The following is a 21,432-nucleotide window of genomic DNA, read 5'->3' on the forward strand; positions in this document are numbered from 1 at the left end:
CCTAACAAAAGTCTGCATGGAAAAAGAATAGAGTTAAAACATTAATTTATTTGGAGTGTTCATAATTTTGTGAAAAGATACATGAAACATAGATCAGACTGAGCATGTACATGTATAATCAATATTAAAATTAAAATATGTGAAAAATTGTTAGTATTATATTAAAATGTTTATGCCCATTCATTGCCCCAATAAATTTTCAAATACTGACCAAATATGAATCATATATATTAGATGGCCTTAAACATGTATAATTAAAAAAATGGACAGTCATACAAGGCCCCACATTATTTTCATTTTTATAATCTACACCTTTTGAGTTTGAGGAAGTGACATTAATAAAGATACATACCACATCAAATTTTTCTTATCTTCCACACAGAAGAGTTACACTGGAATTTTTTCAATATTTCTTTCAATGGAAATGTAATCAATAAATTTTAATGTTGTAGAATGTAAAAATAGACTCTTGAAAATGTCCCCAGAAACTTTGTAGCAAGAAAACTGAATACATTTTATAAACTTAAAAACATATTGAACTGTAAAGTTGCATTTTTGCACTTTTTGCCAAATAATGTGCCTTGGCCATATATTACACGTAAGTTGTTTAACTATACAAATATCACTTCCAAAGTAAGAAAATCACCTAATTTAGCAAAGACATCTGAATTTTGGGGAGGAAAAAAAGTTTGTTTCTGATATTTATCCTTAATAATCTGTAACTGTTTCTTTGAGTGTGTCTTCAGAATAAAGTCTGTATGTTTAAATAATTTTTTTGTCCAAAACAAAAGAGTTTATTGTTTGGATGTAAAACATAAAGATCAATCTTGACTGAGAATAAAATCTACAATTGTCAAGCTATTACACAAAGTGAAAATATTCCAATTATAACCTAACAATACCAAAGTAAGTGTGCTTCACTAAAACCCATATCAAGTGTCTTGATCCTTTGACCATTAAGTAAATACTGTACATGTCACAAGATTTTATGCATAAAAATATGTGTTTGCATCAGAATGACATTCAAACAAACTTGATCTTTGACAAAGTTATTCTAAAATATAAAATGAGTTTTGCCAAAGCAATCTCTTTTCATATTTATGGGTTATATGTTCTTATCGCATTGCACCAAGCACACAATATCCACAGGAAATGAAATCAGTGGCACAGCTAAGCATCCAGGCTTCTACATCAATCCTGAAAAAAAAAATCATCTATCATCTTTAGTCTAACTAGCATTTTGATTTCAAACGAAGGATTTATATATTTGTATCAGCTTGTATGTCACCTTCCTATAGTAACTTGATACCCTTTCATACAATATGTACAAGTAATTAATGAAAAATACAAGTCATAAATCATGCATGGATCCAGGGGGTCTAGAACCCCCCCCCCTCCCCCCCAGGAGTGTTCAAAATTATCAACTTTGTATAGTTAGGTAGTCAACTTTTTTTGAGAGGCTTTTTTTGTAGGTGTGCATCCCCTGGAAAAAAATTCTGGGTCCATGCATAATGCATGTAAAAGGAACAATTAAATTATCCATAGAATAAACGCCATTGTTATCTCCAGTTTGCTACTTTACAGCTGATTTACTTTATACTCTTGAAGCCTTCACATTCTCTATTTACCAAATATCCAGTCTTTTTTCCTAAAAATATTGCTTTCAGATGTAAAAGTTTGATTGCAGTTTTTCAGTATGTCTAACCTTTGCAAAGAAAATGAATGGAAACTGTCGGTGAACCGACAGACAGACAGACTGACCAACAGACAGCAGCAAAGCAATATGCCCTCCTTTCCTCGAAGGGGGGCATAATAAATGTACAAACCTCTGAACTACATATTGGTAAAATATATCTGTTTAGCTCTTTTATGGGTGTCCTATCAAGACTGCCCTCTTCTGGATTCAGTTGCTGGTACAAATTAGGTTTTAACCAATATTTGGAGTTGACCTTGACCTAAATGGTGCTTTTTGATCTTCAAATAAGAAACAATACATGATTAGCAATACAAATAGAAACTTGTATGTTAACTTTATACATAAATTTAAAAAATAGGAAAATCAATGCAAGTTGTTAACTTCATTACAAACATTACTTATTATATCTGCTAAGTTCACAATGTGATTTAAAGCCAAAGGCAATGAAAATCAATTCGCTATAAGCATCAATTCATTGTAAGCATGTTCACATTAACCGTGTTTTACTGTACTGACCTTTGGACTTGAAACTGGTGCACTAATTAATTCATCATCTTTTATTTGCAAATCCAATACACAAAAGTGGTTTTTTTCAAGCTGACATCAGTATTGGCCTTTGATCTTTGACCTTGACATTGAAAAACATAAAATAATTCCATTATGTATGATTGCTGGTTTCCTTTTTGTCAAAACAAATAGAAAGTAGATATAGACAATTATAAATTTGAAATGCTTGTAAATGAAGTGTACCACTTTCAGCTGCACATTCCTAATTACTGCAAAATGGTTTTCCTTACCCAAAGTACCCAGTTAGCATGCGTCAATCTAAAATACTATTAATAGTTCATACATTTTTAATATACATACTTGAGTCATATATATGTGTATCTGCAAATAATATAAAATGATACATGTACATGTATATTTAAATTTTCAAGAAACAATTTTTTTTTCAATAAAAGAAGTCTCATGAACATTGCTTGCTACTAATTATTTTTTTCTAATCAATATGAATACATGTAATAAAAGCATCTTTTCATAAAAAGACATGATTAAAATTCAAAATTTAATGTATTTGCCCAAAATTACAAGAAGTAAAAGAAAACCTACATTCAAAAATCTATCTTCTGCAGTCTTGGTATGGATCTGCAGTTTAATATGTTGATGGTTCACTACACACAAATAAGTGTTACTTGGTACTAAAACGAAAAAAAAAATCTATATAAATGATACGTTTAAATTTAAATTGCAAAAATTATCTGTATATAGCAGGATGAAGCCCCCCCTCCCTTCCAATTTAGCCCCAAAGTTTTCTATATTTGAATGAGAGTAAACATATTTCTTTTGAATGTATTGTAAAACAACTTGATTCTAAATGCAAATAAAATACCATATTCCTTCATGTTCGTAACTGCATAAAAAATTCAAAGGCCATTTATTTTAATTGTATAACAAATGTGTCAGTGGACAAATTCGAATTTCCTCGATGAAAACTGCAGAATGTCTTTGATTGTTGGAATGCTGTTATACAATTTATTCCAAAGAACCATTACGTAAAATACATATTTAGAAGAGCACACTAAGCTATTCATAAAGATTTACAAGTGAAAAATCACCTGAACTTACCTTACTTGTCGATGACCCGAACGGGGAGGCTGGAAAAACCCAGTACATATTTTAGCGGTTTTTCGGCGTTAGGGAAGCGCTTACATATTTTCCTACTAAAGCGAATCATGACTGTGTTTGGAAGTCATACATCCTGGCGCAATGCAATCGTATCCTTAAATCTTGACTGCGTTTGAGGAAATACATCCTGACTTGGCCAGGATTGACTCCTGAATAAATCATGACTGCGTTTGGAAGTCATACATCCTGGCGCAAGATTATCCTGACTAGGCCAGGATTGACACTTGAAGAAATCTTGGCTGCGTTTGGAAGTAATATATCCAGGCGCAATGCAATCCTGGCCGACCAGGATAGGATGGCCATATGTTATCAATCCTGACTTGGTCAACATTGAATCATGACCCGGCCAAGATAAGATGGCCACTGGCCATGTTATCAATCCTGACCTGGTTATGTTATCAATGATGGTCGGCTAAGATAGGATGGCCATGTTATCAATCCTGACTTGGCCAAGATAGCATGGCAATGTTATAAATCTTGACTTGGTCAAGATAGGTTGGTCATGTTATCAACCCTGACTTGGTCAAGATGATAAAAATCATGGCTTGGTCATGTTTGAAATCTTGGCATGGTTATGATAGCCATCCTGACTGGCCAGGATTGATTTACAATGAAAGATATAGAATGACATGGTGATCCCTTATGGCTTTCCATAAAAATGTCCCTATTGTAAACGGTGAAAGCTGTAGTAAGTCCCCCGTGATTGATGAACTTGCAATTGTCTCCTGAAGAAGATGCATAGCTTAATCTTTATCTTTCTTGTCGGGATTAAATAACACCTCTGTCTACAAGTAATGTTTGTTTTGAAGTAAAAATCTTTTCTGGATAATGTTTGTGTTAAGAGTTGATTTTGATGATGCGCATACTTAAAATATGCTTCTCATTGAATAATAATGTCATGGGATTCTAAAAAGGAGAAATGGTTAAAGATTTTTTTTGCTGCCTTATGAAAGGAAATAAAAGAATATAACGAATAGTGATTGATCCAAAACGAAATCTACAAACCTAAAATATATTATCAATTTTACAGGTAGATATATATAAACTAATTTATTTCTTAAACATGTTGTATTATTAACGTACTTGCAAAATAAAAAAGATTTAAGAGAGCAGTAAAATTATTCCCCGAGATTAATGAACAAATCTGTATCAAACTGTTTTGAAGTTATAGTCAATCCTGGGTGATGACTGCTATCATTAAAGGCTGACAATTTATACTAGGCAAATTTCATTCTAGTTTAAATATATATTTAATTTTTAAAACTATTATGATAAAAATTTTTACTGGCTGGTGAAAATACACCGAAAGTATTTATCATTATATCCGTAGCATGTATTTACATGAACATTTTTTTCATAATTATTTTATTAAGCGAGATAAAAATTATTCTTTTCAAAATACACATATATTGTAATCACAGGCGTAGAAAAAGAAAACAAAAGAATATATAATGTTCTACATGACATGGCATTAAAATTGGTACAGCGTGATTTAAAGGTCTACAAGTAATAGCTTTTCAAAAAGCCTGCCTGACTGAAGCAATCAATTTTTATGGAACGTATAAGCAACAGAAGTGCAAAACGTTTCCATCATCAAGGAGCGATATAATTGCGTAACTTTTTACACAAGATGTACAATTGACTTTATAAAATGTCATAACCAAACATTGCAAATTAATGAATATCTATGACAAGCAACTGTTTGGTCATTTATAACATACATTAGTTTGTAATATTGAAATGAAATATGTGGAGATAACGAACAGTATTCGAGCTCAAAAGTCCATTAAACATTACAAAATAGGAGCAAAGCAAACACGGACCTCCAAAACATTAAATGTGGAATCAAGTGCCATGAAAGAAAAGGGAAAAAAAACGAATCAAGAAGGGATGCCCCATTTACCAGGTGGAGGGAGCTCCATTATAGGATAATGGGGAAACAAAATACAGTAAACTTCTTTTATAACGTAGTCGGTTATAAAGTATCTCCGGATGTAAAGTAGCCATTCCGTAGTCCCGGCAAAGTTTCTATATATTTCATTGAAAAAAACGCCGCTTACAACGTATTTGTATATAACGTAGATCGCTTATAAAGTATTAGAAATTTGGTCCCGTTACGTAATTTCACCTCTTATAACGTATTCTGACACGTGGTTTCACACCTTTTCAGAGTTTTCTACCAGCTCAGTGACTTCGGATTAGTCACGGTTTGTTGACTTCATAGCTTCTCCGTAATGGGTGTTTTTCTAACGAGATATCTTTGTTGTTTCAGGTAGATGTATTTATAATAAATTGAATAAAGTTCATCGAGTAGATGTACTCATAATTGTTTGAATAAAAATTAACCTTTGAGTCAGTAAATAGAAATATTACCGAAAATGATATAATTAAACTAGTGAAAGAAAAATACATTGATTCAATAGTAGACCGCGACGACAGCGAGGACGACGAGGCCATCCCTGACACATGCATACCATCTACCCAGACGATCAAAGGGCATTAGTCCGAAGTTTTGACAACTCTGGCAACTCTGGAGACTTTTGTAAATAAATGTCAAATATTTCAGACAAACATTACGGACTCTTTATATGATCTGACGATCATCAAGATTGTACAGCACAAGTGGGTTTTGATATAATTTATACTTTGTGAAAATAAAATGTTACTGAATATTAATCTTTCTTAATATAAGAAATGAAACCAAATATACCTGTAAGTCGTTTATTTATATACTATACGTACTTTAAAATATTAATACATGTAACACACTAGCGGTTTGAAAAATGCTTACGGTAAAGGTGTTCTGAGTACTTCCGGTCTCCGTTTATAACGTACACCGGTTATAATGTAGGATTTATCACAGTCCCCAGAGATACCTTATAAAAGATTTTTACTGTATTAAGAATACTTAGCAAATCCATTGCTTTAGTGTCGCCTGCCCATATACAATACGTTATTTAAAAATAAGATAAAATTTGTAGTTAATAAAATATCTGAAGCTTAAGAATGAGATTAAAAGAACAAACTTTATTTATTTCCATAAGAAAATATCACATCAATTCAATTGAACAATCCAGGAAAAATGCGCGAAGATAATTTACTCGTGACATTTGGCGCAAAATGATTGTGTTACCCCTTTTGTAGAGGAAAAATGGACTGATCCAGTAGTCTAGAAACGCAGAAGAAATGTTACACTGGCATGTCCGTATAAAGAATCGTAAAGAGAAAACAGGCCTAGGTAGTGCATGCAAAAAAAAAAAAAAAAAAAAAAAAAAAAAGTAAACACATCATGATTTTGCATCATTAATATGATTCTTTCTTCTACAAACTTGTTTAAATGCAGGTAACAAATTCCGATGTAAATCAGCCTGCACAAAATCTAGATCATTAAGTATGATCCCTTAGATTCGGATCATAGATAAATTGATCCTTTTATTGCCCGACGCTGGCGTCAAGCAAACACATTGTACCTAGCTTTTTTGCATCGAATAAGAGGTCATGGAATCAAATTATTATTTGCAAGCAAAATTTTAAAAAAACCTAAAACAAACAAACAAACAAACAAACAAAAAAAAAAAAAAAAAAGAAACAAAAAACAAAAAAACAAAAAAAACAAAAAAAAACCAAACCCCCCCCCCCCCAAAAAAAAAAAAAAACAAAACAAAAAAACCAAAAAAAAAAAAAAAAACAAAAAACAAAAACAAAACAAAAAAAGCTTACATGTTTACGAATATAAAAAAAAATACTTGACTGCATCAACATTAGTTAAAGCTATATAAACAAGTAAAAAAAAGTTCTAAAGAGTAAATGTTAGGAAAAACAATACGTAAGGATTTTTAGATCGTTTTAACTGGAAAAGAATGGTTTTTATCTCCAATACTTAAGCAAATAATCAGGGTTTATGGTGTGGAAACCCTCCACTTGATGTCGAGCGCATGTCATCTGGTTTCCACTTCCCACTTCCCACCTTGCTTTCTTCAACAAAATTGTAAGCAACTTCTCTGCCTAGAATTTGATGTTCTTCTCCATCACAAATAAATCCCACTTCGTATGTTATACATTTGTGGAAAGATTTAGTCACACTCTGTAACATGGATTCACTTCTTTTTCGAATAGCCAATATCACTTCAGGGAGCATTGCAATTTGAGAGTTGGACTGAAATATTTGAAGTTGAATTGTAGATGGAGTAACTGCTATGGCAATATTATGATTTTTGATATGCCTCAATGCTACAACCAAACGATAAAAAAGAAATACGGCAAAAAGTCGAACAAGTATACAAGGACAGAGGACTTTGAATTCGACTTCTTGATTATCTCTTTCTGTGTTTCCCCAAAGTCCTTCTTATTCATGGAAGGAATGTAGTGTGTCTTGCCTTCACTAGAAATCAAACCAAATCTCTGCATGTACAACAATAATTGTTCTTTGTGGTACAATAGAAAACGAGGATCTTTTCCAAATTCAGCATTCTTTGATGACGTTTCAGTTCTCAAAAGTCTTTCATCTTCTGATATTCATATATTACTAAGAAGGGAATCTTTTAAATATCCTGTTTTGTAGAATTCATCCCAATCTTGTCTTCTGGCATGGATTCCCTTCACATGATTCCTATCCGTCATAATGAATTTAAATGCATTAACAAACCACTGGACATCAATAATCATGCAATTCCTAAGATATTCTTCATCAAAGTGAAGAACTTTCCCAGCATCGTGATAATACCGTAACATATCATTTGCCAATTCAAGCACTAGTTTTTCATCTCCTTGATGCCTAAATCGATTTTTAATTTCGTCAAGACTCATCACCCGCCTATGCTTCTCTTTTTGGATTGTTTCTGACAATATCAATTCACAGGGACTTTTTAAAAATACACAGAGACGTGGGCGTACTCATGGACATCGGTCCTAAATAAACCTATTATGCACAGTGTCTCGTTTGATTCACCACTATCTTATCTAAATAAACATTTAGGTCTTCATCACATTCGCATTCTTAAAAAAGAACCTGCCTTTTTTTCAAAAAAAAAAAAAAAAAAAAAAAAAAAAAAAAAAAAAAAAAAGGCAGAGGTTTTTACAGAAACCCCATTGGCTGCCGCCTATCGGCGTCTGAGGAACTTACAGGACATGGTGTTCATAAAGAGATTGGAATTTAAAACTTATTGCCTAATACATGTAGAGGCTTCAGAACTTGTTCTGACAGTAGATGCCTTCTGTAAGCATAACTCTGATGCAGAAAACTTTAATAGCCCTGTTACAGGCCGTAGCTACGGAATACTAGGGAATTTGTCTTGTCGAACAGACTTTTGTGATTTTTCTTCCTCAATCCGTTTGTTTACTCAATGTTACGAAAGAAAGGAAAAAAGAACTTGAAAGGAGTAAAAAATGAATGAAAATAAAACTCCTAAAATGGTTATTTTATAGAACTCTTCTCCCTGTAGTTTAATTCATGCTAGACACGGAGACGAAGAATAATAATAGAACGTCTGCTTTTGTAAGCAATATATCATATCAATATATCATATTTCAATGATTCCGATGCTGTGATATTGAATTTCAAAGAAGAGTAAGCAAGTGTGTACAAAGGTATCACGGTATTTACTTACCTGAACAATGTTAATACACAATGGTCTCGTGACAGAATCATTTTTTAAATAATTCGGATTTTTCGTAAGTCAAGTGATTTCATTTTTTGGAAGAATCCACTTTGAAAAGAAACAAGAAACGATCCGTTAAAGAACTTTATACGGTAAAGGCATATCCCTGCCCCCATAAAAGTCCAATTTTGAAAGTCATTTGTAATGTGTGCAATGTGAGCAATTGTATATATTCTATAAACTAAACCTGACTTTTCAAAAATGCATGATAGACTGTATGGGACAAAATTATTGGCTTTTTTGTATTTGTGACGCAACGGACTATTGAAATTTCCCTTTATATATATTTTAAAAAAGAAAAAAGAAAAACACACACACACAAATTATGTTCAATTTCTACGTAAGTTTTTATAGAGCACAAACTTGCTCAAGAACTATTTTCACACATTACATCGATATTAAATTATCGACGTAAAATGCACTATTTTCTTTCGAAATCATTGAAATTACGTTGTAATCTAATCTAACAGCATTATTTTAAACAAATAATATATTAATTTTGTTTAAAATCATTATTTTTTTCCAAAAATTATTTCGAATATGTTACGATTGCAAACAAGGGACTAGTCTTTGGAATCTTATTTTAAATTTTAATATTTTTTTTGTATCATTTCAGGTATTTTAGATATATTTTTCACTCTTAATCCTTGAGAACTATTATATTGCAATCCTTTAGATGATTCAACTTCACAAGACTCCCAAACACAACGTAACATTAAGAAGAAAAACCTTATTCTGGAAACAATGTTGCATTTCCACGATATTTTATTTATTGTTTTGCGTCATCTAGGTAGTTATTCTTTGTACTTTCATTTACCATTGGAGCTTTAGCAACTTTGACCCGATGTTACGTATAAAAGATCGAAAGATCCAAGAGGAGTTTTTTGGGAATATATTGGAGAAATGTGAGTATAGTTTTAAGATTGTTTATTGATGTTCAATACACTATTCTAAAAGTAGACTGGGGAAACAACTAAGGAAATAAATGCAAAAAAAAAAAAAATCTTTTTTTCTTCTTAAAAAAGCCTGTAATACAATCGAAATGAAGTCTTTAATGTGATGATATGCCATTATTTTAAGTGCGAATCCATAAAATATATTTTTCTCTTCAGGTATTACCTGGGATACTTCAGAGCAAGGACCGGAAAGGAAATGTCTATAATATCACAATATCTAAGTAGAGTATATACATTATATAGAAATAATTTATTCCTATCAAGAACAATTTGCAGTACGACGACTTATGTTACCTTTCAAGTTTATTGCTAAAATTATCCATAAAATGATATTTAAGTGCATTTTATTTGCATCAAGCATGAACATTGAATTTTTTTTATATCAGAAATGATACAAGGTAAAGATAATGAACAGATCTAAACAAAAATCCCTACAAACAATACAAATTTGTGAACAAGGCATGAATCACAGAAATCCGGAAATTACAGACATCCGGAAATCACAGACATCCGGAAATTACAGAGATGGGATCAGATGCCAAGGAGGAGTATGCGTTCCCTGACAACCGGTCTCACCTACCGTGATCCGATGTATAGATAAATCAATCTTACAGACATTCTAATCTAATTAGCAATCAAATTATTTTCAGTTGGTTTTAGAAAACCTGTTATAAACGATGAAATTAACTTGAAGGAAACATTACAGAAATACAGGTCTGGCAAGTGTGGGGGGCATTTTCTTCCTTCAAACTGCAAAGCACGCCAGAAGGTGGCGCTATTCATTCCTTTCAGGAACACATACGAACATTTAAAAATATTTCTGAACCATATGCACCCATTTCTGACGAGACAAGACCTGGAATATAAAATCTATATTATCGATTTGGTAGGTACTATCATACTTTCAGGAGGACTTATGTATGTTGTTGATCAGGCGACAAATAAAAAATCAATGTATTTATTCCTTTTATACTACAGCGTATATTTCGGTTGAAAGAAAAATACAATGAAAAATATATAATCCGACACCTGTGCAATTCTGAGTATTATTTTCATAACCATTTCAATGGAATAATATTCCATGTTCTTAACACTTTATAATCCGACACCCTGTCTAATCCGACACAAGATTAGTCTCCCAGTGCATGGCGAATTAAACAGATTTCAATGTATTCGTTGTAAGAGAGCAGGTTTTACGCTGGTGTAGTTTCATACAGCATCCATTCTGAGTATTCTTTTATGTAAACTCTAACCACTGCTCACAAAAGAGTTCTAATAATACGGTAGTTTTAATCAGTTAGAGTGATCTGACGTTTGATGTTAAATAGAATAAACTGAAATCTACTGTAAATAACATAGCTGGAAAAAGATTAAAGAATTCCTAACATTATATTAGATGGAGATACAGTTATTGAAAAAGATTTATGGGTTTTTACAACATAAGTATACAACAGTTATTTCTGTTTACTAATTCTTCATTCTCTTTAAACTTTTTCCTGGAGAAATATGTCAGATGTCCTATGTTAAAAACTAGATAGACTCAATATAAACACCATTAAATGATAGAGTAAAATTAGAAACATCTTTCATTAGTGTTTAGAGCTTCGTAACGTGAATGTTTCCCTTTGCTGATTTTGTCAATAGTGATAATAATGATCACATGAAATGCACTAAGAAATTCACATGTTTCAAGAAAGATGTAAATTTATTTACCAAGAAAGATAACATGGTTCACGCGTTCTTTTTTCTACTTTGGTAGGCACGTGTCAGTTATAAATGTTTATTTATGTTATAAATATCCTTAACCAGAATGAAAGAATACTGATTAACAGAAGCCCCCTCCTAAATGTTCGGTTCCTGGAGGCCAGCAAGGATGAGGATTACGACTGTTATTTTTTCCACGACGTCGATCTTCTCCCAGAAAATGATTACAACCTTTATCGATGTTCCGAACTGCCGCGACATATGTCTGTATCAAAGGATAAATTCAACTATCAGTGAGAAAAAAGCAATGGCATATTAAAAAAAAAATCTTATGTTGTTCAAGTAGACAATGAACCAAATGCTTGTATCTCACATGTTTATTCCGTTATACAGTGGATATGGCTCATAGGATATCATTTTCATATCAACAGTTGTGAAGTCACAATGGTTTTTGCGTGAATTTGATCAGGTCAAATATTATAGATTTACATATATAAAACAGTATCATACATGAAATAGCTATGTGCAAAACATGTAATATTATGAGTCTCCCATGGTTTGTGGTTGGATAAGATTTCTTATCCAAATTTTTATGTGTTTTTATCCCCTTGCCAATGCTCCAGGATAAAAACACATGGATAAAAAGTCATATCCAACCACAAACACTGAGAGATCCTATATTTACTAAACTATGAAATATTCGATTTTAACACTAAAGATGTCAATACAAAAGCATAGAATAATAATGATGATATCATCAACCTTTATCATTCCAGATTGCCATACGATACATTTTTTGGTGGCGTGTCAGCCATGACAAAGGAGCAAATATTATTCGTCAACGAATTCTCCAACAAGTTCAGCTGCTGGGGAGGGGAGGATGATGATTTGTTTAACAGGTTAATGTAATTATTTATTAATTGAAATAATAATTATTTAATTAATTGAAATAATAATCATTTGATTAATTAGTAATAATTATTAATTTATTTGTTAATTGATTATATTCTCTTGGCTGTTCATCATTGATTATTGGAGTCTTATTTACATATGTATAGTAATATAATTTAAAATTTTGTAATTTAAAATTAAGTTTATATGATCTATATATGTATATAATTATATTTAAAAGTTTGATCTAAAGATCATTGGTTTTAGAAATACATTCACTCAATGTTATTTTATCAGGCTAATATTTCATAACATGACAGTCCTCAAAAGTATGAGTGATGTTTCTCGATATATAATACTCAATCATAAACAAAGCCCATTTAAACCCGCAAGGTATTTACCCTTCCAACCTTCTCTTTTTGAAACCCCTTCAATTTAAAAAAAAAAAAAGTAACTTCATGTGCAAGTGTCTTTCCGATTATTCTTTCTTGAACGTATATTTTCTTTAAATAAAAATGCAATGCAGTTCTTATGTAGGCGATACATGCATATTCCAGAACTATTGTGAGGTATACATGCAATTGTAAAAACGCTTTGTCTCGGTATGTACTGTCACCAGCGGCAATATGTACCTACCCTCATTGCACATTATATGTCGTTCATCTACTGTCAAACGCGACAATGTGTGCCTAGGTGAGCCGTTTTTCTGGATATCAATATATTTTTAGGGTTAATTCAAAATAAGTGGTGTAAATATTTCGGTATAAAACAGGTTGTAAAATTTTTCTTCTGGTTGAAATATGCATGACTGTCAATTTACAAAAGCACCAACAATAGGTAACGCACTGTGGTTAAGGAGAAATTGATTGATTTGCTCATTGGAATGTGTTTAAACTATGAAAAAACACTCCCTCGAAACTATTCGAAATGGTCTAACTAGGATATTTGTCCGAATATTATATGTATCCGTTTAAATTCTATAATTCTGTAAAGACTTAAAAAAAATGTCTTTATAAAATTCTATACTGAAAACAAAATCCTTTTCTCGGAAAGGATTTGTGTCAGAACATTTGTCGTCCTGTACATGTTGTTGCCGGTGACAATATGTATACCCTCACAGTACAATTGTCATCTCTCCGGGCATAATAACATCGGCGAGAACATGTGCCGAGAAAAGCATTTTTCTACCTGCAGAATGGGCGACAAATTGTATTTTGCATGTTTGCACATAGTGGGCGAAAATGTATGCCTCGAGAATTTGCATATCTTGTCGCCAAAAGTATTGTTTAAAGAATGCTGTATTGGGGTTTAGAAGAAGAGATCTAGATAATTGTTATTTTAATCATGTGAATTGCACCATTCTCTCTTCCCACAGGGCAATTTGTTTTTGTTTTTTTTCTTCAATCAAATATTTTTCTACAGCAACTTCGTTAGAGTTTTAATTACAACTGTGTGTTGAAAACGTTCATTTTCGTTTATTAATTATCCAATCTGATGACATTGTAGACATAATTTTCAATTTGGAACATCATTTCGTTGAAACTAAGACATATCATTAAACTCAACGAAATCCTATATTTCCGCTTCATTGTCCTTTAAAAAAATGACAAGTTTTGTAACATTTACACAGATTACATTCACCAAAATAAAAAAAAAAACCATCAGAAAAAACACCCCCCTCAAAAAAAACAAAACCTTAAGCAGCCCTAACTGTGTGGCGACAATATGTGGAGTGAGGGTATGTGTATATTGTGCATATTGTGTCCGAAGACAATATGTAATAAAAAATTAAGACATTATGTACCGTCACACGCTAACCCTGGACAGAGGTTGTTACTTGTCTTTTATTACATTACTGTCAACACACTTGACACGCATTAGATAACTGTTTTGAAAGTTGCTCTGAAAAAAAAGTAAATGTACTAGTATCTATGAGAGCAAAAGTTTCTGTTTCATCCCATTTTGCAGATATAATTCCAGCATTTTCCTTAATAGATTTAGGTATATTTCTTTACATATTTCGTAGATGCATTACTTCCCCCATCAAACAGTACCAAGCATTAAAAAACAGTACCCAGCTTATATTTTCTAAGCAAAGGAAGACTATTTTATTCTGATTTATACAGGACACATGATTCACCAGAAGGAATTTAAGCATATTTAGAAGAAACTGTTTCGTCAAAAATGGAAAAAAAAATTAAGATTGAAGGTTTTCGTGATAATAAAAGTGGGCCTTCATTATAAACGGCATGAATTTAATCACATTGCAAATGTCACGAAATCAGTTTTTCTTTGATGTCCCTGCAAATAATCTGATGGGATTGGGAAAACTGGGGAGATTTTACATATTTTTCCTATAAATTTGTAATGGATACACATATCTATTTTTTCAATTGTCTTTGTCCAAGATAAAACTATAATAAGGTAATAGCTTTGTATTCTCATAAAACGATTTACTCAGCAAGTGACAGAACTCCAAGTTTCGCGTTGTGCGTTGCTTAGTAATGCATTGGGAGGGACCTGCAGAGATTTCCCATTGTTGATCAAATCTTTTTTAAATGAGGCCATCTTTAAAAAAAGAAAATAACGTTTGCTTGCCCTCTCCTGACTTAAGATAAAAAATGGTCGGTAGGTATGGGGATTTTTTTTTTTAAAATTCAAATGCATTTGTGAATATCAGAGATAGAAATGAATGACTCTGCAAATGTAATGTTAAAATAGTCATTAATGAGATGAGGAAATAAAAACAAAATTTTCTGGAGGGAAAAAAAAAGTTTTGAGTCTGAGCATTTTTTGTCATTCGGTCGGGAGAGGGCAACAAACCCTTTTTTTTTTTTTAAGGATGACCTGATCAAAGGATCATTTGAAAATGTAAATATAAGGAAACACTGTCTGGTTTTTTGGTTCTATGATGATGACCAAAGTTTTTCTCGCGTTATGATTGATTGATTGTTTGTTGTTAAACGTCCCTCTCGAGAATTTTTCACTCATATGGAGACGCCTCTCGCGTTATAGTTTCATTCATAAACACCTTCGGTGTTTTATGCAAATCATCACGCGAACAAAGATATTATTTTAAATTTCCAAACGGTTCAAACTTCTTAGCACTGGCATAAAACGGGTTATGCAAGACGGTATTAAAAACTTGAAGTATAAGATGATGAAGAGGACAAATTATCCATTGTATACATACATCAAAATTTCATTGTAATATGGTTCTTTGTGTTTCTGAGAAGTTTTGTTTACCATCTGTTATAAATATACATGTATAGATTAAGTATGGAGGAAAACTGGAAAGGGTATTATTAAAGACTAAATTAAAACACACTGCATTGTTTCTTGTTCATTTCATAAACGTTTTCTCCCTGTAGTTTAATTCCGAAAGATAAACACACACGTGTTAAACTCCTCTGATCACTAATTTACTATTTCACTAATACACAAATAGTACTCATTCATAAATTGAAATAAATTAATGGATATACATTTGTAACACAGTGTATAAAAGACTTTAAAAAATATTTCCAATATATTTTGAATTCGCTGAAAAGGTTAAATTTTGCCCCCCCCCCCCGCTTCTTTGCTGACTAAGTGGGAAAAACACATTGTTAATGCGTCAACATTTTATTGATAATAATAACAACACTGACGTGACGGGTAAATGACTATGATATATGACTTATGACGTTGGATAACGTTGAATGACGATTTACTCCAAAATACAAAGGAAAATTACTATAATTACAAGATACTTCAAGTTAATTTACACATGATACACATCCTAGCAAAATAATTACGATGATCTCGAGTAGAATGTCATGGTAAGTCAGTACTTCACGCAAGCACACTTTGATGTCAACGTCAACTTTTAGAATTATCTATTATTGTGTCACTTAATACACGGCGCAGTTCACAAAGAGGTATGTCGTCAAACTCGTAATGTGATTGGTCGAATGGTTCCTGATTACCATATGCAAATCCCGCCTTCAGATAACAATTAGTGATAATTTGATTGGAAACCCTACTCCCTGATTCTGTTGATTCTATTGATCCACGTGATTGCTAGTGTCAATTTAACCGTGAACTCTTTGTTTTTGTAGATGGGTTTCATTTTTGCCTCGACAGCTGTTTACGATGGTGGGTTTTAAATTGTCCCTGATACTTTTCCATTAGTGCATTTACTGGGTAAGGCTAGCTCATGTACAAATCTTTGGTCTCTATTGCTTATTCAACTTGTGGATATGAAAAGCACTTTACCTCAAATATACGAATTTTAGTTCAACATCTTCCCTCACCATACAAGGCATATCAATATTAACCACTGCAGAGTAGCCTGTACTGACAGTTAAGTTACACGTTACATAATACCTTTCTCAGCAGGAGAATAGAAGACGTGTAATCCTCTTCCATTTGGGGGACAGATATCCAACTATTTTGCTTCAGAACATATATCTAAATATATTTGGCCAACAAGTCAATAGATTCACAAGTTAATACATTATCAGGTCCATGGTAATATCAGAAATAATGCAACTCGTGTCAAGTTTTTAATGCGCAATAGGCCTGTCCTGCAAGATGTCCTGCATCAAAGAATAAGCACCTATTTCTGACACATGGATCTCCTCTGATTTTGTGCAGATTAAGGACTATATAATTTAATTAGCCACCTACCATTCAAAATAGAGTACCGTATATACTCGCCTATAAGTCGGGGTCCGCCTATAAGTCGGTTGTATTTTTTAAGCTTATATTAGAGGGCTTGACCCTCTAAAATACCAATCTTTTTATAACTTGCCTATAAGTCGGACATAGAGTTTTGGACCAAAATTTAACTCCCAAAAATCCGACTTATAGGCGAGTATATACGGTATATTGCGTATAGTTCATGTAGGTATATACTATACATTTATTGAATGGGTTCGAGGGCAATGTGCGTTTCGTCGGACCCCAAAACCAAACTGTGCTTGAGGCCGTCAAACAAAAAGCAAATAGTTTGGCTCGAGGGGTCAACAAAACGCATTTCGCCAGAGAACAGTCAAAAACTGTTTTGTTATACCTTTAACTTTTCATTTTTACATATCTTGCACAAGCTTCCATCAGGCCCCATTCAAAGGTTTTGCAGCGCTCAGACTTAGAATATTCTTATCTTTTGGATAAGGCCTAGGAGTAAACCAACCGAACAGGATAGAGAATACCAAGATTTTGATAGGTAAAACTCCCATGGACACAGATTAAATCAAGGTACATATTTTTGCTATAGGAATTTTCACATTTTAAAAGTATAAGCTCAGAACAACATGGCGGACTGGTCGGTCGGCATAACGACCGTTCTGGTCATCACCATATTATTCTGCAGACTGAAATCAGCAGATGACACGTATACACTTATACAGCGATCAACCAGTCCTGCTGATGACGACTGTGAGATTAGCTTGAATTTTACGACACATCTAGATGATTATGTGCTGAATATTATCCTTTGTTCCTTTGTTTACTACCCGCCATGGTAGTCGAGTGGTCAAAGAAAAATTTCTATACAGATATATTTTCATACTCAGGCTTTTGCTAGCAGGGGATGTATCACTTCAATCCCGGCCCGATCAAGTTTCCATGCATAATTTGCAATAAGTAAACAAGGCGAAATCAACAACTTTTCAAATGTGTAAATTGTAAACAAAGATGCCATATCAAGTGTATCGAAATCGAAGAAATGATAAAAATAAACGAAAATCATCTCACATGGCCATGTAGTAAATGTTTTCAGAGATCAATTTGAACACTTCTACTACCTCAGATGACCTAGAAAGTGATAACGGCGAAGCATATAATATATTTGATCGACTGTGTGAAACTAGGTCACGAAATCCAAACAAGTTTATGTGTGCCTATCTGAACATAAAAAAGTATCCGCTTACATACATAAAAGAACTGCTTACAATTAAAACCCTCGAATTATTATTCCTTAGTGAAACGAAGTTAGACTCCTTATTTTCCCGATGCACTTTTTTCCGTGGACAATTATCATCTGTGGCGTGCGGACCGAAATTCTTCTGGAGGCACAGGACGAAAGACCATCTTTAAGCAATCGCTTAATGGTGGCTTAATGGTAGCTTAATGGTGGCTTATAGAAGTTAATTCCTTTAAGCCACCATTAAGCTGCAGTTTCTAGGTGCTTAATGTCCAAACTTCATTAAGCTACCATTAAGCCACCTTTAAGCTGCAGCTTAATGGTGGCTTAATGTCCAAACTTAATTAAACCACCTTACGCATCCAGTATCAAGTCTTTAAACTAACTTGTTAAGTTTGAAGTTGTTTCAGAATCATTTACGCAAATACTAATTCAATTCATTTTTTTTTTCTCGCTATTTCTAACATTTTCGTCAATGCGTATAAACTCGGGAACTGAGAACAGCTTCACCAAATGCCTTAAAATTTTCGCTCCCTAAATCAGTTTGTTTGAATACTTGTATTAAAATTATTTTTATCCATAAATACATAGTACGAGTATATATTAAATTAAAAAAAAAAAATCACATATTTTTGTTTCGTGTTTGTAGAGCCACGTTCCGCTGCCGAATTCATAGGAAATGTTGTAATTAGAGTCATTTTCTACTGGAATATCTCTAAGTCTCTTAATTTTGTGCGGGGGGGGGGGGGGTTAGAGAAATGTTTAAGATATAAAAAAAAAAATATAGGTATAGATTATATTGCCAATCATTGAATTGCTTCATGAATAATTTGAATTAATTCGTGGTTAAGTGCCATTATTTTTTCCTTTCTTTTAAAATACTGCACAAGTAAGAATTTATTTAAAATAATGCAGAAGTAAGAATTTATTTAAAATAATGCAGCAGTAAGAATTGATCAAAATATAGTCAGTCTTTAACGATTATTATTTCAAAATCAATTTTCAGAAGAACAGCCGATCAGATTAAACAGGGCATCCGACCAGATTTATACACATTGAGAAGCGGGATAAAATAATCGGTGTACAATATATCGACTAGTTAGACAATAGACCTTAATTAGGTGTCCCCACCAGTCCCCAGTCAATTAACAGGAAACTATACATGGGAACGTACAGTGACAGATTTTGATGATATATTATTTTTACAAAACTTAAAATTTACGCAAGCATATAACAAATTAGAAATTATGATTGTACACAAAAAGACAATTATTTTGATACCCATAATGATATAAAAAGAATTAAAACTGAAGATGATATGTTACAAAAATATTTTAGAACTTGATTGTTACGCAAAGATTGTCAAAAATCGTAAATATACGCAGCATATTTATAAGAACTATAATCTGTTTTTTTTTTTCCCATCGTTCTCTTTCGATGATATATTCCTTATTAATAACAAAATTTTGTTATATCTGTTGAATTTCAATCGTTTCATGCTTATAAATCTGCGAATAACAGAACGAGGAATTCAGTTACTTAAAATCAAAAAGTTGTTTCAAAGGATCACACCGAACTCCGGTCCACGGTCAAGAAATATTAACTTAATCTAAAACTTTAAAAAAAAAATTTCTTCTTTAAAATAAATAAATAAATAAATAATATATATATATATATATATATATATATATATATATATATATATATATATATATATATATATATATATATATATAACTCTGATTTAAGGACTAGGGAGACCAGACCATTATATATGGCTTAAGGAGACAATATACAGATTTTTTAAATTTGCTTTTTTCTAAAAAGAAATACCAGATCAAAGATCTATAGAACACTATTTAGTCGACTCTTGCTTTAATTTTTCATAATAAATGCCTCCTAAAAATATATGAAAAAAATGGTCTCCTTAATATTTTATGTTTCTCTCATATGACTTAAGGAGACCAGTGTATATTTTTTATAAATATAACTTGTGGTTTAAGTAGACCATTTTTCTTTCACAGTAATTTCACATATTATGCATTAATTAACATATTGTTTCCAACCAGAATAGTTGCGGATGGTCATTAGTCAAGGTCAGCAGAAAGATATTTGTGCTAATGTGACTCAACATGATCAGTACAAAACTTTGAATTAAACTAAAGTCATTGCACAAGTGACTTAAATAGAGAGTAGTTGCCCCAGTGGTTAGAGCGTCTAGAGTAGTGAAGTAAGGAGTTGATCCTTACGTCGCAGGTTCAAATCCCACTGTGGGATGGGGAGGCCGGTCCTTCAGATGAGACCGTATAAATCGAGGTCCTGTGTCGCAGTAGGTGCTGTCACGAAAAAAATCCCTCGATGCTCAATGGCCGTAAGTGCCGAGTATAGGACAAAATTTGCAGATCTCCACCTGCATGTGGTGGTGTCTCCATATGAGTGAAAAAATCTTGAGAGGAATGTTAAACAACATACAATCAATCAATATATAGAGAGTATAAGCCCAGAGTAGCTTGTTCTGATATCCACATTTAACTCTCAATGCTGTCGCCCACGCGGTGCAATGGAAAGAGCCTATGCTCTAGAGTCGTGGAGTTAGTTGATCCTTATGTCACATGTTTGAATCCCATGTGGGACATAGAGACTGGTCCTTTGTACAAACAGAGGTCCAGTGTCGCAGTAGATGCTGGCATGAAAAAGATCCCTCACTGCCCATTGGCCCTGAGTGCCGAGCATAGGTCATTTGCAGCTCTCCATCGGCAAGTGTTGGCATCTCCATATGAGTGAAGAATTCTCCAGAGGGACGTTAAACAACAAACAAACTCTCAATGCCCAAAACAGTTTAACCTAAAAGTGAATGCAGACATAGATTATTCTTTAGACCAAGTATAGTATACTCCATATTGTTTTGTTGAGGACACAAAGTTCACAGTGGAC

The 21,432-nt window shown here is 32.7% G+C and overlaps 2 protein-coding genes across 2 annotated transcripts in view; one reads left to right on the forward strand and one right to left on the reverse strand.

Annotated features, from left to right (window-relative positions):
• Positions 1 to 21,432, reverse strand: part of LOC133203253 (probable serine/threonine-protein kinase pats1) — a 111,516-nt gene that overhangs the window by 22,656 nt on the left and 67,428 nt on the right. The window lies entirely within an intron of this gene.
• On the forward strand, positions 10,384 to 15,801 carry LOC133203234 (beta-1,4-galactosyltransferase 1-like). Its single transcript, XM_061339056.1, has 6 exons — positions 10,384 to 10,393; positions 10,646 to 10,881; positions 11,805 to 11,992; positions 12,476 to 12,598; positions 12,888 to 12,979; positions 15,677 to 15,801. Exons 1-6 carry the CDS (start codon positions 10,384 to 10,386, stop codon positions 15,799 to 15,801), a joined length of 774 nt encoding a protein of 257 aa, XP_061195040.1.

Source organism: Saccostrea echinata, unplaced genomic scaffold (assembly GCF_033153115.1).
Source record: "Saccostrea echinata isolate AGI-Se365-2 ecotype Australia unplaced genomic scaffold, CSIRO_AGI_Sech_v1 ptg000049l, whole genome shotgun sequence".
Taxonomy (NCBI): Eukaryota; Metazoa; Mollusca; class Bivalvia; order Ostreida; family Ostreidae; genus Saccostrea; species Saccostrea echinata.

Excerpts from the sequence above, each read along its gene's own strand:
- LOC133203234 (XM_061339056.1), top strand. Across the intron at positions 11,993-12,475 it reads AAGGATAAATTCAACTATCA|ATTGCCATACGATACATTTT; the intron begins GTGAGAAAAAAG and ends TTATCATTCCAG. Across the intron at positions 12,980-15,676 it reads ACAAAGCCCATTTAAACCCG|AACGGTTCAAACTTCTTAGC; the intron begins CAAGGTATTTAC and ends TTTAAATTTCCA.